Here is a 17507-nt window from a genome sequence, read left to right as displayed (position 1 = left end):
GTCATGATGAATGATGTCAGAGAGAAGACCGCAGGGATTTCTTTATGGGCTGAAAATGGTCCTCATTGTTAGGGAGAGTGGCCAAAGTGTAAATAACCCCAAATTCCATTCAAACTATCCTGCTGAAAGTCAAGCACACCTAACAATTTAAACAGCATTTGAGCCTGTCCTCTAAGGCCATACAGGATGCATCACCTGGCTTACAAGTTAAAGAGATGGGGGCAACTTGAGGGGTAAAGAGAGAAAGTTTTGTTTAAAAGCAGTATTAGCATTGGGGCAGGGACTCACACTTCATAAGGAGGAGACTGTCTTGGGCAACAGGAGGTTGTCAGGTAGAGGCAATAAGGGTGCTTTATATTAGAGAATTAAAAAAATAAGAGTAAAGTCAGATTTGGTCTGCTTTGAGTATCTACATGAGCCTGCAGTTGGAGACAGTATCAGAGGTGAAGTCCTCTTCCCCTCCCCACCCTTGGTGTGATGCTGACCCTGGACATGCCCACCAACTGTATACAGGTAAGGGCAGGATTCATTTCTGCCTCCCCCTTAGGCCCCGGCACAGCTCCTGGCACATGGTAAATGCCCACATCATGCTTACCATTTCAAGTATTATTAACTTTTTTTATTTTTATTTTTTTGAGACAGAGCCTTAAGCCGTCGCCCTGAGTAGAGTGCCGGGACATTACAGCTCATAGCAACCTCCAACTCCTGGGGTCAATAGATTCCCCTGCCTCCACCTCCCAAGTAGCTGGGACTACAGGCGCCCACCACAACACCCAGCTATTTTTTGGTTGCAGCCGTCATTGTTGTTTTGGCGGGCTGGGCTAGATTTGAACCCACCAGCTCAGGTATATGTGGCTGGCGTCCCATCCACCTGAGCCATAGGCGCCAAGCCATTATTAACTTTTCATGCCCAGGTAAACCATAAAATCAGGTATGATGGAGGACAAGAGCTGAGGCGTGAAGGAGGGCACAAGAGGGAGAGCAAGTGAGAACATGGGTGGATCTGGGTCAGGCCTCGACCTCACCACTGCCTTGACTTGAGCACATAGCTTCTGCATTTGGAATCTCTTAAGATTGACATCGATGATAAAAGGACGTGGACATGAAGCCAATACTCATGGCCTCTGAGGTGAAGACAACAGTGACATGGTGGAAGAGACATACAAAATGAACATGATTTTAACTTGGGGAGGAAATGCCAGCATTGTTTTTGGGGAGCAGAGCATACTCGGGCTCTGGTTCTCACCTAGGTTGGCATCTAAATCATAGCTTTGGCTCGGTGCCTGTGGCTCAAGTGGCTGAGGTGCCAGCCACATACACCTAAGGTGGCGGGTTCGAATCCCCCCCTCCCCGCCAAACAACAATGACAGCTGCAACCAAAAAATGGCCAGGCGCCTGTGGTCCCAGCTACTTGGGAGGCTGAGGCATGGGACTCACTTGAGCCCAGGAGTTGGAGGTTGCTGTGATCTGTGATGCCACCGTACTCTCCCCAGGGGGACAGCTTGAGGCTCTGTCTCAAAAAAACAAAAAAACAAAAAAACCATTAAATCGTAGCTTTGCCACTTACTGCTGTGTAACCTCAGAAAAACAGATGACACCTACTTTGCAGGGGTACGGTGACAATTAAATGCACAGATTCCCTCACTCACTATTCACTCAGTAGATATTTACTGAGTGCCTAAGACAAGGCTTGTATGTTCCCCGGTCATGCAATAAATGTGAATTGCCCTGTCCCTTTGAAGGACAGGACTAGTGGCTGGACACTAAAGAGCAGATGGTGTTCAATGGAAGGGCTGGGGAGAGTAATGCTCTTGTCATGAACTGTGACTTCAGCCCGGAAATCCTCTAATAGAGATGCAGAACTGATTTTTGCACTCAAGGACAAAAGAAGAAAACAATCAGATACTACATCGTCCGATATCTATTGAGCCTCAAACATGTGTCATGGATGGAGAGGACCAGTGAAGACATTGTCCTTACCCTTAGGAATGTGACACCTAGAGCTTGATAGCTACGGTTGCATGCGTGAGTGAGGTGGCCCGGTGCTGCAGGGTGGTAGGGAAGCAGGCACTGGTGTCTGGGGTACTCAGCAATGTTTTCTGAAGGAGATAACCTGTGAGCTGACTCCTTAAGGTGACTAGAAGTGGCCTGGTGGGGAATGGAAGAACAGCCCAGCCGGATGCAAAAGGACAGTGTGGAGGGTGCTCAAGAAGGGTATAGGCTTGGGGGACTCCTGATGATACATATGGGACATATGTCATCTCACCAGACATGGGGTCAGTGCTTGGTGGTTTCCTGACAGCAGCGTGGAGCAGATGAGAGGGGAGATGTTGGACTGGACTGTGCAGGACAGAGGCGACAGTAATCAGAAAGGTTGACTCTGAAGGTACCATCACAGGGGCCAGAGCAGTGGCCTCAAGAGCCCTGATCTCAGTCATTATTATCTAAATTCCCAGCGGGGTGGGAATTGAGGCAACAGTTGTTATAAGGGACAGGGAAGTAGGTATTGTTCTAGGGAACCTGTCTGTGAGGCCATGATCACAGCCACCAGACTGGGGTTCTGGACAAGGCACCTGTGCCAGAGGAGGTGCCAGGACAGCGTGACAGGGGACACTTACCAGAGGGGACCAAGGTGGGAGCACTGTCCTATAAGCTGGGTTAACAAAGGTGTTCAGAGAAGAACTGTAGCCGGGCTCAGCTCTAAGGATTCTGGATCTCAGAACCGTGTGGGCAAATCTTCCTTAGACTTTAGATCTCTGCTCACATGTGACCTGCACTGAGGACCTTCTGTGATCTCATTGTGTACAGCCGTTCCCTCATCCATATCCTCTCACTTCTAGCCATACATCATTTCCTTTACAGCACTAATTACTGTCTGCAATGACCTTATTTGCACATTTGTTAATAGAACAAATAGAATGCTAGCCCAAGTAAAGCAGAGCCCTGACTCTTGTTCCTGCTGTGTCCAGTGGAGCACCAGGCCTGGCACACTGAAGACACTCAGCACGTACTGAGTGACTCCAGAGTGGCAGGAGGACTCTAGGAGCCACATGGGGTCCAGAGGCCGAGGGGGTGTCATAGGAGACTGGGTCTGAGCACAAGTGACTTTAAAGGCGCTCTTATTTTTCTTGTCTCAAGCAGGATTTATTCAGAAAATGTGTGGACCTGAGCTCCAGGGCAACAGTGGACATCTGGGGATCTCACATGGGAGCTGGCATGGGTGAGGTTAACACTGACAGCTGGGGTATCTCGAGGCTGAATTCAGGCAGGTATAATAAAAGATGAAAGAATCTTGACACTGCGTTGATGAGTAAGGATTTTATTCTTTGGGGGAAGCTGTTTGTAATTCTTAAGCAAGGGAAATGACAAGATAGGATTCCGAATTTGGAGAGATTAAACTGGTTTCAGGGTGGAGGCCAACTGGAGGAGGGCAGGGTAGGCAGGAATCAGGAAGACCAGGTAGAAGATGGCCCAGGTGGGAGCTGATGCCGGCCTGAGCTGAGGTGAGGATGGTGAGTTTGCAGAGCAGCAGGGGTGGGTGGGTATGAAGACCAGAGATGATACTTTCCTGAGGATAAAACCAGGGCAGATGCAAGACTGAGTACCTAGGGAGGGCTTAGGTTATTCAGGCACTCATAGATGAGCTCATTCTGCTAAGAAAAGACTACAGGACCTGCTAAATTCTTGCCTTATCCAGCTCATGAGAGGGTAAAGAAAGGGCTGGGAAGGGAAGAGGAGTGGAAAGAGTGAACACTGACTAGAGGGTAGATGTACACTGCGTCACCGATTCCTCACATTGCCCTGAGGGCACGGGATATCCCCATCCTACAGGTGAGGAGATCGAGGCTCCATTTCTTTGCCTGAGGTCACACACACCTGGGATGTAGTGGACACACCTGTCCAGGACTCCATTCTGAACAGCTAGGGAGCTCTCTTTGGGATGTGGATGTGGCATATCCCCTCCCAGTTGAGACCTCAGAGGACAGAAACATGCCACGCAGTTTGTGCTCTGCACTAAGGGAGAGCAGGTTTTAGAGTGCCCATCTGGGCAGGTTCAGAGTGAGGAAAACTTTGTACTGGTGCTGGTTGTACTCGCTTGAGGGGCCAGACCACCTCTCTCTCCAACTGACCCCGTCCCCAGCTGCCTGCCTGAGCCCCATCCAAAGCCCAGCTTAGAGCGACAAGCTAGATCATTAAGTTACGTGCAGATTTTCTTCAAATAGAATGACCAAGGTGCAACCCAAAGCTTAGATGTTTAGATTACTCTTTACCCAGGACACTGTGTGCATGCAGGGTCTTGGCCCGTTTCAGGCCTTGGTTCGGACTCAGAACGGGTTAGAATCAGTCTAAATGCCTGTAAAAGGAGGATAATAATTGTTACTGCCTCATCTGGTGAATAGGAGCAGTGGGTGAGATGGGCATGTGAAAGAAAGGCCCCAAGTAGGATTTAGCAAATGAGCGCTGAGTACCCAGGGTCAGGATTCTTATCCTGCTGCAGAGTGGTGGGAGCGGCACTTAAGCAGGGACAGGCTCTTCTCTGCTGCCATCTAGTGTGAATCTTGAGAATAACACCCAAGTGGAGGGGCAGGAAATTCTCCCATCTCCAAACGCTTTTTGAGCCAATGAACAACGAATGTGTCACACCTGGGGCCGTGGTCCAGATGCTGTCACTTGTGGGCTGGACGCTATCCACTGGAACCTAGACTCATTGACGTGAGTCCTGGCATAGGGGCTGGCGCATCCTAAACCAACCACCTTCCCATCTGGCACTCTATAGATGTCTTTCCCCCTTGGTTCCCCAGGGAGTTTTGGAGTCAACAATGAGCTTAAAGTCACTATGTCTGTTGTGCAAACCAAAGATTTATTTTTCAAGTGAAAGGGGAAGCCAAGAAGACTCATGAAAAAGTAAGTTAAGGCTGAGAGCAGAAAATCTGGATATGGAAAGACCATATAGAGGCCTGCAGAGCCAACTGTGGTTCCCAGGAAGGCTGAGGAGACAGGCTGTGGAGTGGCCCCAGGCCCAGCCTTGGGGTTGGGGCTGGAGAGGCCTTGGAGATTCAATTCCAGGTGCAGCATTTGCAGGAGGAGCTGAATACCAGGCCTGTTGGGCAGTTTTGCAGGAATAGCTGTCCCCCTGCACAGCTGTAAAAGCTGGACCTTTCCTGAGGGTTAGGGTAGAGCCCATCAGTCTTGCTCTTGCAGAAAGTGTCATGTCCAGGGCTGGGGCCATGCTCAGGTTCAGAGGGCACATCCTGTTCTTGAACTTCAGGTTCTGAGGGGCCTGAAGGCACATACTGACCTAGGAAGACAGTGAAGATTCAATCGAGGCTCCCCTGAGAGATCCTAAACATATAGGCCAAGCACACAGGCAGCAACCACAGGCAGGCAGCAGCCAACACCCCATACCCTACAGGTAGGGCACAGCCAGGTACCCAGGCACAGAACAGCCAGACATCAGCCACAATGGCTGGAGCATAGCTCCACAGACAACACCTGAGCTCCTCTTGTACCAGGCAGGCAAAGGCATATACCATCAGCAAAGCCCAGCCATATACTGGTGGGGGAAGGTGGGGCCCCCCAGCTCTGCAGGCTGAGTGCAGGCTTTCCCCCTGATAAGAGAGGAGCAAGCTGCTTCTCCCAGGCTGAGGGCCTTTTGGAGGGAAGCCACAGTTACAATACCCTGGGCAGGCATTGCTACAGCCAGGAAAAGAAAGAGGAGTGCAAAAAGAGAATCATTTCAACAGTTTCCTTAGCTCTTGGGTGCATGACACTTGGGAAATCACAGTATTGAGGCAAGGTCATTTCCTTGGAAGGACAGGATGGTTTGTTGATTGTACCCCACCTCCAAACTCTGCCTCTGGTGTAACCCCTTACCACTCAGTTCTTGCTGTAGTGTCTGGATGAGGGGGTATCGGCCCTGGCTGCAGAAGGAGCCAGCAAAGTCGTCCAAGTCCAGTGCCCAGACCATGGCCCCAGCCAGTCCCTTCTGCTTCAGATAGGCAGCCTGCACAGGGAGGAGAGGCAGGTGGAGGAGCCCAGGTGAGCCTGGCCAGGCCAGCTCCAGAGCCCAGCTACCTCATCTGGACAAGACCCTTTTATTCTCCAGTATCCTCCGGCCACAGTCATTTTGCAGTTCCCTTGTCCTGACATAAGCACAGCCTGGGGTGGGGGGCAGGGGATGGGGCAGGACTAGTGTCAGGTGTGTGAACCTCCCTAAGTTGGAAGCCTTTACACCATTTGAGGGTACTGGTGTCTGTTGGTTGTGTTAAGTTCAGTTAGCACAGGGAACCACTGAGCTTCCCAAAAGATCTGAATCAAATGTTGCTTCCTTGGCTTTCTCTTTCCTCTGCCTGATTCCTGAGGCTTCCTGCGTGGGGCTGTGGGCTAGAAGATGGGGGTGGTCTGGACCCCTGGCTGGCCCCAATCTCCCCCTCCAGCTACCTTCCTTTCTATGCCTATCAGGGGTCCAGCTATGGGGGCCTGCACCTTGTTCTCAGTGTTCATCCTCCCTGTTCTTTTCTGCTGTGTCTTTGCTTGGGCGGTCGCCCCCCAGAATGCTTGCCTCCTGTGCTTTAAGCCATATCTAAAATGCTCTTCCATCATGACCCCTTCTCCTGTCTCCCCAACCAGGATCACACACCCTCCTTGGTCCTCCCAGAGCACTTTGTCTCCACCTCTAGAAGAACCTGCCACTGTCAGTCACATCGATGACAGATGTGGGTTGTCCAGATAAACAAATGCAGGGCTCATCTCATGGGATAGAATGGCATGGAAATAAATACCTTAAAGCTTTGGGCCACCAATAATGGGCAGGAGGAGGGGGTCCTTTAAATAAATCAAAAGGCCTATAATTTGAACAAGCACCAAAAATTGCCAACGGACTGAATAAGACCATAGGCCTCACCATACATATTTCTCCTTTCATGTATCTGTAGAATTTGTACAGAATTTGTATAATTTTTAAGGAAAATACAATTCCTTAAATGCTATTACATGGAGATTTGTGAAGTGTTGGACATTTAAAAGGAGATTCCTCCTTAAGGAGGTCCTACATGTGCTTATTCCATGTCATCGACAGGCCTTGACCGTCCAGGACCACCTCCATCCCAGCAGGGCTGGAACTCACCTTGGCTTTGAAGCTGTCTACATCATCAAAGCCTACCCACTGGTTGTTCTGGAAAACGTAGGGCACCTTCTGGTCCTGGATTCTGCGTTCAGTGGCCCCCTTCCAGGAGCAGACCTGTGAGAGTGGAGGGGAGTACTGAGGAGAAGGAAGGTGGCTCCTGCCCTTCCCCATCAGGAGGTGATCAGAGATTAGAAAATTCCTGACTGAGGAAGCCTGGAAAATCTAGAGGTTCTAGACTGGGTGATCTAGAACCCTGGACTCAGCTTAAGGAATTTGGCCTTAAGGATAAACCCAACATGGAATGATTGGGGTGGGATTCACCTGGCTGGAATTCTCTGTGCCTGGTATTCTCTCCCAGGAACTGTGGAAGAAGGAGCCCTCTCCATTCCCAGGAAGCCCCTGTCACCCACAGTACCCAGGATGGCTATGGGTTTTCCTACCTCATAGTAAGCCAGAAACCCTCCTTCCTTGGTGAAGGGGCCAGGGGTGCCAGGCCCTGTGGCTGGGGCCCCCACTCTGGTGTCTGATGAGGAAGCCAGAGTGAAGGATCGTCCGTAGGTAGGCATGCCCAGGATCAGTTTATCGGCAGGAGTCCCCCTCTTCAGCCAGTATTGTACGGCAGCGTCCTGGTGATGGAGAAGGAGGGCAGGGCTAATTTCTCTGCCCTCAGCCTGGCTCTGGTTGTCTGAGATTGACGGCTCTAGGGACTGAGCTAGGAGGGCGGGGACGCCTCAGCTGGAGCTTCAACAACCTTCATTAGTATTCCAGCACTGTCCCATCTTCTTTTGGACCTGTCTTGGACCCTCACCCCAGTGAGAGAAGCTGCATGATGGAGTAGCCAAAGATCATGGGCTTGGGAATCAATCATTCACTGAACAAGTGTGCACTGATGGCCCACTGTGTGCAGGCTCTGTCCTAGAAGCTTGAAATAAATCAGCCAACAAAGACACTGTTCCCTACCTTACTTAGTCACTTATTTAACCTCATTGGGCCTTTCGTTTTATAAGATGGAAATAATGAAAATATCCTTCCCTAAGGGCACTGTAAGAATTAAAGGTTATAATACATGTATAAGGTCTAGCAGAATGCAATAAAGGGTAGCTGTGATTATTATCATCATTGTGGTTAAGTTTCAGAGTAGGAAACTGTACCTGTTTTATTTATCTCTGTATTCCCAGTGCCTAGAACAATGTCTGACATTTAGATGCTCAAATAGAACAAAGGCTTTCTCACCCATCTCTGAACACGGCCCTTCCCTGATCGTGTATTACTTACTATAAAACCTTAGGCCTATGACATAAAAAGGTATCCAATATAAGTCCATCAAATAAATAAATAATGCCAGGATAGTGGCTCACTTTCCCCAAGAAGCTACCCTAGTTGTATTAGGTCTAGTTACTCTATTCCCATTTACTACTTAGGTAAAAACCAGTTTTCACTACATTTGTTTATGTTTATTTCTTTTTACTCATCTACATAGTATACGACCAGACTGGAGCTTTCTGAGGTCATGGCCTTTCTCACCTGTATGGAACTTTTGTGCAAGTTCGGAAAAGTCACTCCTCTGGCTAGAAGCAATCCCCAGACACACTGTGTAGCAAGTGGAAGCCTTCCTTCTCTGTAGGAGGAAGCTGGCCACCATTCCTTTGAGGATTCAGGGCACACAGCATGGACAGCAGAGTGCTGATAGTACACTCTCACCTCTCAGCTATGGAATATAGTTTTCTCCAAAACCCACACAGTTCTACAGATGGGGCTGGAGAGGTTAGACTCATTGTGAAATTTGGATGCCTCACTCATGAGCCCAAAGATGTGTATTTTGTGAAAGAGTCAGAAAACAAAAAATGTCCAGCTGTACAGAGATGCAGGCTACCCAAAAGCAAAAAGCATTTTAATGTAGGGCTTTTTCTTGTTGTTTGTTTGAAGAAAGAGAAGTAATATGGTTCTTCCCAACTTTTAAAATATAGAGTGGACTTACACAAAGTATCTTTAAATTGCTCAGTGAAGAAGAGTTGGGCAGAAAACCCTAGCCAAACCCAGTCTAAAACCAAGTCTCACTTTTGAAGGGGCTAGAGGTAGTTTTGTCCTGAGCAACATCTGTGGGATATTACCAACTTGGGAAAGCTCTCACCCCTAAAAACACCTTCCAGAAGGTCAACCAGTGACCAAGGAGCAAAAGCCTGCCTATTGTCTTGGAGGAAATTGGAGAGGGCGTGTGTGAAGGAAGCAGAAGCCATGTTGGCTGGAGACTCAAGCTTGAAGAGGGCTTCCCAGTCAGTCACTTGTCTGATGTCATCAGATCGGTTTGCTGTGTCTACTATCAGCTAAGATGCTCCATAAACATTTTCCCCCAGCAGCAGTATGGAACAAACGAACAACAACAACAAAGAAATTCTGAATATCAGTGCCCTGTTTGGTTTTCTTGTACCTTTTTTTTTTTTCCATTAGGGACTTGAAGTTCCAAAGAGGCCACCAGACAGTACCTGCTGGACAGGGGAGTCCTGCCTCATCCTTCCAGCCACTTACCACATTGAGTTTGGCTGCGGCACCACTCTCTCCCTGCCTCTTATAGAGGGGGCTGTTATGTCCTGTGACCTGCTCCCAGGAGCCATGGAGGTCATAGGCCATAAGGCTGATGAAATCCAAGTTCCTGTAAGAGGCACAGAAAGAGCGGGTGGGGCATGTGATGGGGGAGGGAACCTCCTTCCTTACCCTTACCCCGTGATGCATGAGGACTGCTGTGGTCCAAGGTGGGGGTGGTGGGCTCACCTCAGGCTCTGTGGACAGTGACGTAGCACTCCCAGGCAGCCCCCCTTATCATGGCTCATTCTCATTCAAGCTAAGGGTCTGGTAGCTCATGTCTTGGCATCCTTGCCCCACTGTCCCATCAGCACCCTTAAGCCCTCTCTATTCCACTCAGGAAATCTCTTGCTTTTGCAATTTTGGAAAGAACTCCAGCTCAGTGTTTCTTAAACTTCAGTGTACGTGCAAATTGCCCAGGAAATATCATCAAAATGAAGGCTTATATTCAGTAGACCAAGGGTGAGGCCTGAGAACCCACATTTCTAACAAGCGCCCCAGGGTCCACACATCACACTTTGAGGGGCAAGGATCTAAACTCATTCCCCTGGAGATGCTGGGGCTTCACTCCCCCTCCTCCAGGGGTGTTTTCACTGTAAGAGTGGATTCCCAAGGAAGATGGCAGAGATCCCAAAGGAAGACTCTGGAATGGTGGAGAAGCAGACGCTGTGAGCAAACCCTTCCCAGACTTGCTGAGTTGGGGTGGGGGATGTTTCCCAGATGACTCCTGGTGCCTGAGCACCTGCTCTACTCCTAGGAGCTCAGTCTGCCTGGGCCTTTCCCACCTGGGAGGGCATAGGTCCAATTCATCTGCCCAAGACTCACTGGGCAATTTTGTCCACTTCATATCCAGCATCCACATAGGCTTGCCCGGCCGGGACAGCTGCACTCAGGAGGAGTCGATCCTTGTTTGAGGTCTGGGCTTCCTGCTGGAAGGCGTTGGCCAACTCCTATGGGGGAAGCTCCCAGTAAACACAGAGACAGGCACTGGGAAGGCCCCTGTAAGCCCCACTTAGACAGATGTTCACTTGCAGGAGTGTGGAAACTGATCAGTGGCCTGATCTGTATTATGTAAATCTGTGAAACAGCTGGCCGTAGGGGCAGAGCAGCACCCATGGGTGCTGTGGGGCCACAGCTCTGGGCAGCCTGGGTGACCCTGCTCTGCCCCATCCATACCTGCACCAGGGCTGTGAAGCGCTCTTTGTCCACAGCAGGGCTACCCCGGCTTCCTGGGTATTCCCAGTCAAGGTCAAGGCCATCAAAACCATATTTGCGCAGAAACTTGATGGCTGAGCTGATGAAAATCTGGCGGTTGTTGGGAGTGGCCACCATATCTGTGAACCTGTGAGGTGATGTAGAGGAGCATGGGCCTGCCTTGAACCAGGCAGGGGCCACTTTCTTGCTCAGAGGTAAGACCACTTAGAACACTAGTGATCCTAGTCCCTTGGAGGCTGCTAGGGTATTTGCTGGTGAGTTATGGATCTTAACCACATGGTATACAAGCACTTTCTACCCCTAAACATGGACACCCCCAGGGCCACATTAACTGCCCGGGAGCCCTGCTTCCCTTCATAAGCTTACCAATTTCTAAAGTGAAAAAGAAGAGAAACATGGGGACAGATCAACAAAGACCTGGTGACCTGGGAGCCCACTGTTTTAGTTTCCTGGCAAGTTAACCCAGTCATCTCTCCCCTGACTCCCATCTGTAGAGCGCTTTGTGCTATTGTTGTAATACTAGTCCAGAGCTCTTCAAAATCCCTGTGCTGCCTCAGGAACCACCTCCCATGTCTTCCTTCCCTATAAGAGTCTCTGGACTTCCTGGGGGTCTATAGTCCTTTACAGACTAGCCCTATTTTAAATTAATTTTTTAAATTTATAATTTTATCTAATTAATGGCAACAGTTCTTCAGTGGGGCCCATGTGCCTGGGGATATCAGACTAACAATCCCAGTGTTTTAGTGAAAAATCTGTGTACAAGCCTTATTTTGGGAAGATGAGTCATAATTTTCATCAGATTCTCAAAAGGGTTTGTAATCTGAAGAAGTTTTAGAAAGATTGTCCATTATCTTCATAAATCATCCAACCTGCCCCAGGAATGCCAATATTTTGGCATCCAAGCTCAATCTCACCGACTATCTTTTACAGCCAGAAGTGAAACAAAAATTCTTTCTCAGATGAGATGCTTCATTTCAGAGCTCAGAAAACATGGTCAATGTATGTTGTCTAGGATTAGTTAAGCCCCTCCTCTTCCCATTTTATGGAGCAAGAGACTAAGGCCTGGATTGGTCAGAACTCTCTGTGCTGTGTTTAGATCTTGTGCTTCTGGCAAGACTGGGTCTGTAACAACCTGGAGCTAAGCCAAATCGCCACTGCTGATGGGGCACCGAGAACCCAAAGGAAAGTCAGCCCTGAGAGCGCAGCTTCCCCCTCTCCCCCTCTCCCTGGCCACACATTAGTCCGGCTTTGATTCCCTGAGCAGGGAGGGCTTTCTCTGGCCAGTGTTCCAGGTCCCCACCCAGCAAGTCTGCCACACACATGCCCACAGTCAACTCACTTCTGAGTGCCAAAGTTCCAGCCCCCTAAGGCTAACAGGGTCTTCAGCTTAGGATTCCTGGAAAGACAACAGACATGTCAGAAGTTACTGCGCCAGCTCCCAGGGCTCCCTGACAGGGGTGATGAGGTGGGGAGTGGTACAGGGGTAGGAATGTATAAACATCCCTACGTGCAGAGCCTGTCCTGAGCGCTCTGGGGAAAGCTGTAGATTGGGAAAGAAAAGATCCTGACTTTGGGGACCTCCTGTCTAAATGGGGAGACACAACTTGTGTGTGCACACACAAGAAATTCAGGAAGCAGGTGATTGGGGCGGGGCCTCAGAGGCCTTGTGGAGGTGGGCATAACACTTGAGTTGAAGGAACCATAGATTTCAGGATGAGGAAGGGCATTGCCAGGAGAGGGAGAGTTTTACAACCCAGATTCCACTTAGACCTAAACCAGAAGGGCACATTAGGATCCCCTGATCTATCCCCAGCTCTTTCTTCAGCCCTGGAGAGCCCAGAGGGGCGATACAACTTGCCCAAAGCCACGCAGCAGGTCTGTGGCAAGACTGCAGTGCTGGGAAAGGTTTCTGGCTTTGAAAAGGAATGTTATCTATCCCCTGCACCTCCCAACCCTCCTCCTCCGCTGTGGCTCACATCTTCTTCAGGCCGTTGAACTCCTGGTAGAGGGCCTCGTCATTCCATTCAATGGTGCTGAGCTGGTGATTGTTCATGCCGGCAAAGGCATAGATGAGGTGGGTGCACAGGCTGGGGTCCACATCCTTGGGCAAGAAGCGAGCTGCCCCCTCTCTGTATTGGGCCCAGTTGGTGAAGTAGCAGATCAATTTTGCAGCAGAGCCTGGTCAATGGGGCAAAGAAAAGAAATGGCTGTAGCAGGGCCTGGTGCCCTCCATCCTGGGGAAGGCAGTGCCCTTGGGATCCATCTTATACACGTGAGGTGAGTTGATGACACTCAGAAATGGCATTTGCTTTTGTTTGTGTAGCATCTCATAGTTAGGGAAGCATTTTCAGGGGTCAGCCATGGATGCTGAGAACATCTGTAAGTAGGCAGGACCATTGTCACAATCCTCATCTGACTGGTGAGGAAGGTGAGATGCAGGAGCTGGGGACCCATCCAAGTCAGTGCAGCTGCTAAGAGGCCAGAGCAAGGTGACTAGGACCCAGTCTCCTGGCCCTTGACTCTCCTGAAAGTCTCTAGGCTCAGAGCCTGGGTCCCCAGGGCAGGGGTCTGGTAGGCAGGCCCTCTTACCCCTAAGTAGGCTCTTCCTCCCAGGCACCAAAGCCTTCCAGAAGGCAACCCCAGGTGGCCCCAATGTAAGGCCCAGAGGTGATTCAATGGGACATGCTCATCTGCTGAAGGAAGGGAGCAGCACTTTTAAAACATGGCTTGGAATACTTTAGAATATTAAGTAAAATGCAAATACACCAAATACCAGAGAAGAGGCCCCCGCTGCAGGCCCAGGTTTATGATTCTTTACTGCAGTTTGCGTTTACTTCCTTTACCTGTTATCCCTTCTAGAGAATCTATGCTTGTTAAAATCACTGTTAAGAGTCTAATAAAGAGCTCATTTTATCTAGGTAAGGGCTGTTTGTCTCTGGCACCCCCTACAGGTGTGAGAAGACTTTTGAGAGGGTGGCCTCTGCTCCCACTGGGGGTCTGGTGGTGATGGCTCCTCCTTCAGGCCAGTTCTTTAGGGCATCAGAAAGCGGAATGCTAGTCTTCATTCCTGCACCTGCCAGAAATGACTGGGTCTCATCTGACCTCACATTCTGTGGTGTGGTTTGTATGAGTCATCACTTTATGCCAGGGACTTGGTGGAGTAGTAAGTTTGGACTGGAGCTGGTATATTGACCCGGGGACTTCTCTTTGCCCCCAAAGAGCCTCTGTACCCTCTCCAGCCCCCATATGATCAGTGAGAAGGTGGAGGAGGGGAGAGGTGTGAAGCAGCTTTAGGGGGGTTCCAGGAAGAGACACTCAGGCAGGCCTTAACTGGAACCAGGAACAGGAAGGGCACACAGACAGCTCCAGAGGAGGAGAAGGAAGAGCTCTTGGGTAGTCACTGACCCTAACCCAGGAGTGAAGATTGGTGGCAAGGGCTGAGGGTAGCCTGCAGTGGTATAAAAGGGTAGATGAACTCCTCAAAGCAAAAAGAGGAAGGAGGTGATTAACCCAGAGAATGCATCCCCCAGACCAGCTAGGAGGAAGCAAGGAGACTCTTTATCATATCATATCATGTCATATGATAAATATCACATATGGATTTTTGTACTATAGAGGCAATCAAGTGGAAAGTCAATGCTTGGGTTGAAATCTCGACTCTGCAACTTTCTTCTCTGTGAAATGGTACAATCATTGTACTGCCCATATGTGCCTCATTGGACTTACTACAGGGGCTAAAAGTTAACGCAGAACGTGCATTGCTTGACTATGGGGATATATTCTGACACAGGGATCATTAGGCAATTTCATCATTGTGTGACCAGCATAGAGTGTCCTTACACAAACCTAGATGGCACAGGCTGCTACACATCTAGGCTATATGGTACGGCCTACTGCTCCTAGGCTACCAACCCATCCAACAAGTTACCATACTGAATACTATAGGCAACTGTAACACAATGGTAAGTATTGTGTTATATAAACATATCAAAACAATGATAAGCATGTTACAATGATAAGTCTTGGATATAAACATATCAAAACATAGAAAAGGGACAGTCAAAATACAGTATAAAAAGTAAAATATGGCATCCCATATAGGGCACTTACCCTGGGTGGAGCCTGCAGGGTTGGAAGTTGTTCTGGGTGACTCAGTGAGTGAATGGTGAGGGAATGTGAAGGCCTGGGGCATCACTGTCCACTACTGTAAACTTTGCAAACAGTGTAGGCTACTCTAAACTTATAAAAAACATTAAGTAATGGTGCTATGACATTCCTGGGCAGTAGGAATTTTTCAGCTCTACTATAATCTTATGGGAATGTCATTATGTGTGTGTCCCTTTGTTGATTGAAACTTTGTTACCCAGCACAGGACTGTGTGTGTAAGACATTTAGAAGAGTCCTGTATGGGGTGAGCTCTGCCCTGGCTGCTTTGCATGTACTATCCCTTAGTCCACACAGAGTCTTCTTACTGTTGGTGTACTTCTGTAAGCCTGGAAGTAGCCTGGACTAAAGCTTTTTGAGAGCTCTTTGACCTGCTATCTGTGCCATGATTCTGCTTCTTTCAGCTTAGGTGAGACTAAGAGGAGAAAGGTGCACCCAGTACCACAGCCCAGCCTGAAGGGCGGAGCACTCACAGGACCAGGGTCTGAGTGCCAGAAATCCTGGGGTCACTGGTGCCTTAGAAAGTGGGGTGGGCTGGAAAGGGGAGTCCAGGTTGCTGAAGATTCCCATAGATCTCCTCTCTGTTTGACACAAGAATGGGTCCCCTCCTCTCTCTCCCATGTTCCACATTTGATCAGTTGAACAGGTGCAGGAGCCAGTGTGTATTCCTCACTGAGCTAAGGGGCTGGGGCACAGAAGACTTAGGTTCTTTACCTCCAGTAGCGCAGAGTCTGGTGAGGGGAGACACTTAAGCCAACAATTACAGACCCTGTGACACTACTGTAAAGTGTGTCCAAGTGCTGCAAGAGCACAGAGTGGGGAGCAAGTGACCTCAGAAAAGACCCATGAGGGTCTGGCATATATTCTGGCCCCGTGGATGTGAAGGAGTTCAGCTGATCGTTCAGGAGACAAGAATCTTCCTGGGAGAAGTGAGGGCAGGGCAGCTAGGGGGACAAGGACATTTGCAGAGGCTGAGCTTTGAGAAGTCCCCATCTGGCAAGAGTTCTTGGGGGTGAGGGGAGCACTTGGGGGAATGTAGCATGGTCTAGGACAAGGACTGAGGGGACCAAGGGCTGGCCTCAAGAAAGATGCCACTTACCCCATTGAACCGCCAGCAACACCAGGAAACCTGAAGTGACACAAGAGAGGCAGCTGAGGTTACCATGTCGTTCTCACCTTCCCAGGCCCCAAAGCTTATGAGGCACAGGAGAGGGAGGTGGTCAGGGAGGGCTGGCTTCAGGGTGGTTTCATACAAATAAACTTTCTCCTTCCAGAAGGGATCCAGGAGGGCACTGTGTCCATCCTTTCACCCAGACCAAACAGTGGGGGCCCCTTCCTGGCCTGGGCTGGTCCCAGAAGCTGATGGAAAGTTCCATGGGCTGAAGCTGCTCCATCTCTAGAGCCTCAGTGGGGGATGGCATGGATTTAGGAAGATTTCAGAAAAACTGCTGACTTGGAGACATTCAGAGTGAAAGCTTCTCCTTTGCAACAAGAAGAAAACCTGTCCTGGACCTGGCAAGAACCAATCTGGAAGGGCTGGCCCAGAAGATTCCACCTCTTGCTGAGCCTCCTGTGACTCTGCCCCCACTAGTTATGGCTTTGTGCTGCTTTACTGCTGCCCCACTGTGCTACCAACATCCTGGGAGATCTGGGGCTCAGCAGGAGTTCTTCAAAGAGATTTCTTTCACTTAATGACCCATTAACCTATTAGAACCTGCATAAAAATGTTCATGGACACCCAGGGTAATAGCCTCCAGGCTCCCTCTTGCAGGAGAACCAACATAGGGTTGGGGAAGAATCTCTTAGCAGTGGATGCTTCTTGGATAAGGCCAAAAGAGGGACCTAAGACGTGGGAAAGACAGAAAGGGGCAGGGGCCTCACTGATTCTGGTCTTCCAGGACAGAAAGAGGAAAGTCATTGTCAGTCTGTTGAGAAAAGCCTTCCCTTGCAACACAAAGGCTCTTGGGCTGAAAGAGCCCAAGGGGACACCACAGGAGAAGTAATCAGGGGACTGCAAGCCAGGAGGCAGGGAGAGGGATGACTGTCCAAGTTCTGAGCCCTCCTGCTTTCTTTCAGATGGTATCAAGGAGCCACTGGCCACACCCCTCCACCTCTCCCCCCACTCTCCCTGACCTTGCCTGCTCACCTGCCCAGGTCACGGACCACGCCATGGTGCAGCTCAGCCTCAGGCTCTGGCCAGCTTTCCAAGTCCTGCTCTGTTTTTAATCTGGCTACCCTGTCCTACCTCAGCCTGGCGTGTTGAAATCAGGGGACGGGTGGGGGGGGCTAGGGGAGGATTAGGGAGGGGTAGAACGTTAAGTGGCTTGGATTAGGCAAACCTGACCAATGGCCTTTAGCAAGTCTTGCTTTTTCTGGAACAATCACAGGGTGTCAACGGGACTCTCAGAGTTGCCAAATTGGG

At 49.7% G+C, this 17507-nt stretch overlaps 1 protein-coding gene across 1 annotated transcript; it reads right to left on the bottom strand.

The window, feature by feature from the left end:
- Nucleotides 1–4852: 4852 nt before the first annotated feature.
- CHIT1 (chitinase 1) lies at nucleotides 4853–17281 on the bottom strand. The gene is made up of 11 exons (XM_003792338.2): nucleotides 17232–17281; nucleotides 16185–16214; nucleotides 12898–13099; nucleotides 12261–12317; nucleotides 10883–11048; nucleotides 10532–10656; nucleotides 9653–9776; nucleotides 7567–7752; nucleotides 7127–7240; nucleotides 5875–6004; nucleotides 4853–5299 (listed from the first exon to the last, which is right to left on the bottom strand). The coding sequence occupies exons 1-11, from the start codon at nucleotides 17254–17256 to the stop codon at nucleotides 5058–5060; spliced, it is 1401 nt and encodes a 466-aa protein (XP_003792386.1). The 5' UTR covers nucleotides 17257–17281; the 3' UTR covers nucleotides 4853–5057.
- Nucleotides 17282–17507: the final 226 nt, after the last annotated feature.

This window comes from Otolemur garnettii, unplaced genomic scaffold (genome assembly GCF_000181295.1).
Source record: "Otolemur garnettii isolate 467f Iridium unplaced genomic scaffold, OtoGar3 scaffold00055, whole genome shotgun sequence".
Classification (NCBI taxonomy): domain Eukaryota; kingdom Metazoa; phylum Chordata; class Mammalia; order Primates; family Galagidae; genus Otolemur; species Otolemur garnettii.
The sequence above is the reverse complement of the archived record's forward strand: the minus strand, read 5'-3'. Positions and strand labels throughout refer to the sequence as shown.

Excerpts from the sequence above, each read along its gene's own strand:
- CHIT1 (XM_003792338.2), bottom strand. The coding sequence starts at position 17,256 with ATGGCGTGGTCCGTGACCTGGGCAG. Across the intron at positions 10,657-10,882 it reads GCTTCACAGCCCTGGTGCAG|GAGTTGGCCAACGCCTTCCA; the intron begins GTATGGATGGGG and ends CTTCCCCCATAG. Across the intron at positions 9,777-10,531 it reads GAAGTGGACAAAATTGCCCA|GAACTTGGATTTCATCAGCC; the intron begins GTGAGTCTTGGG and ends TGCCTCTTACAG.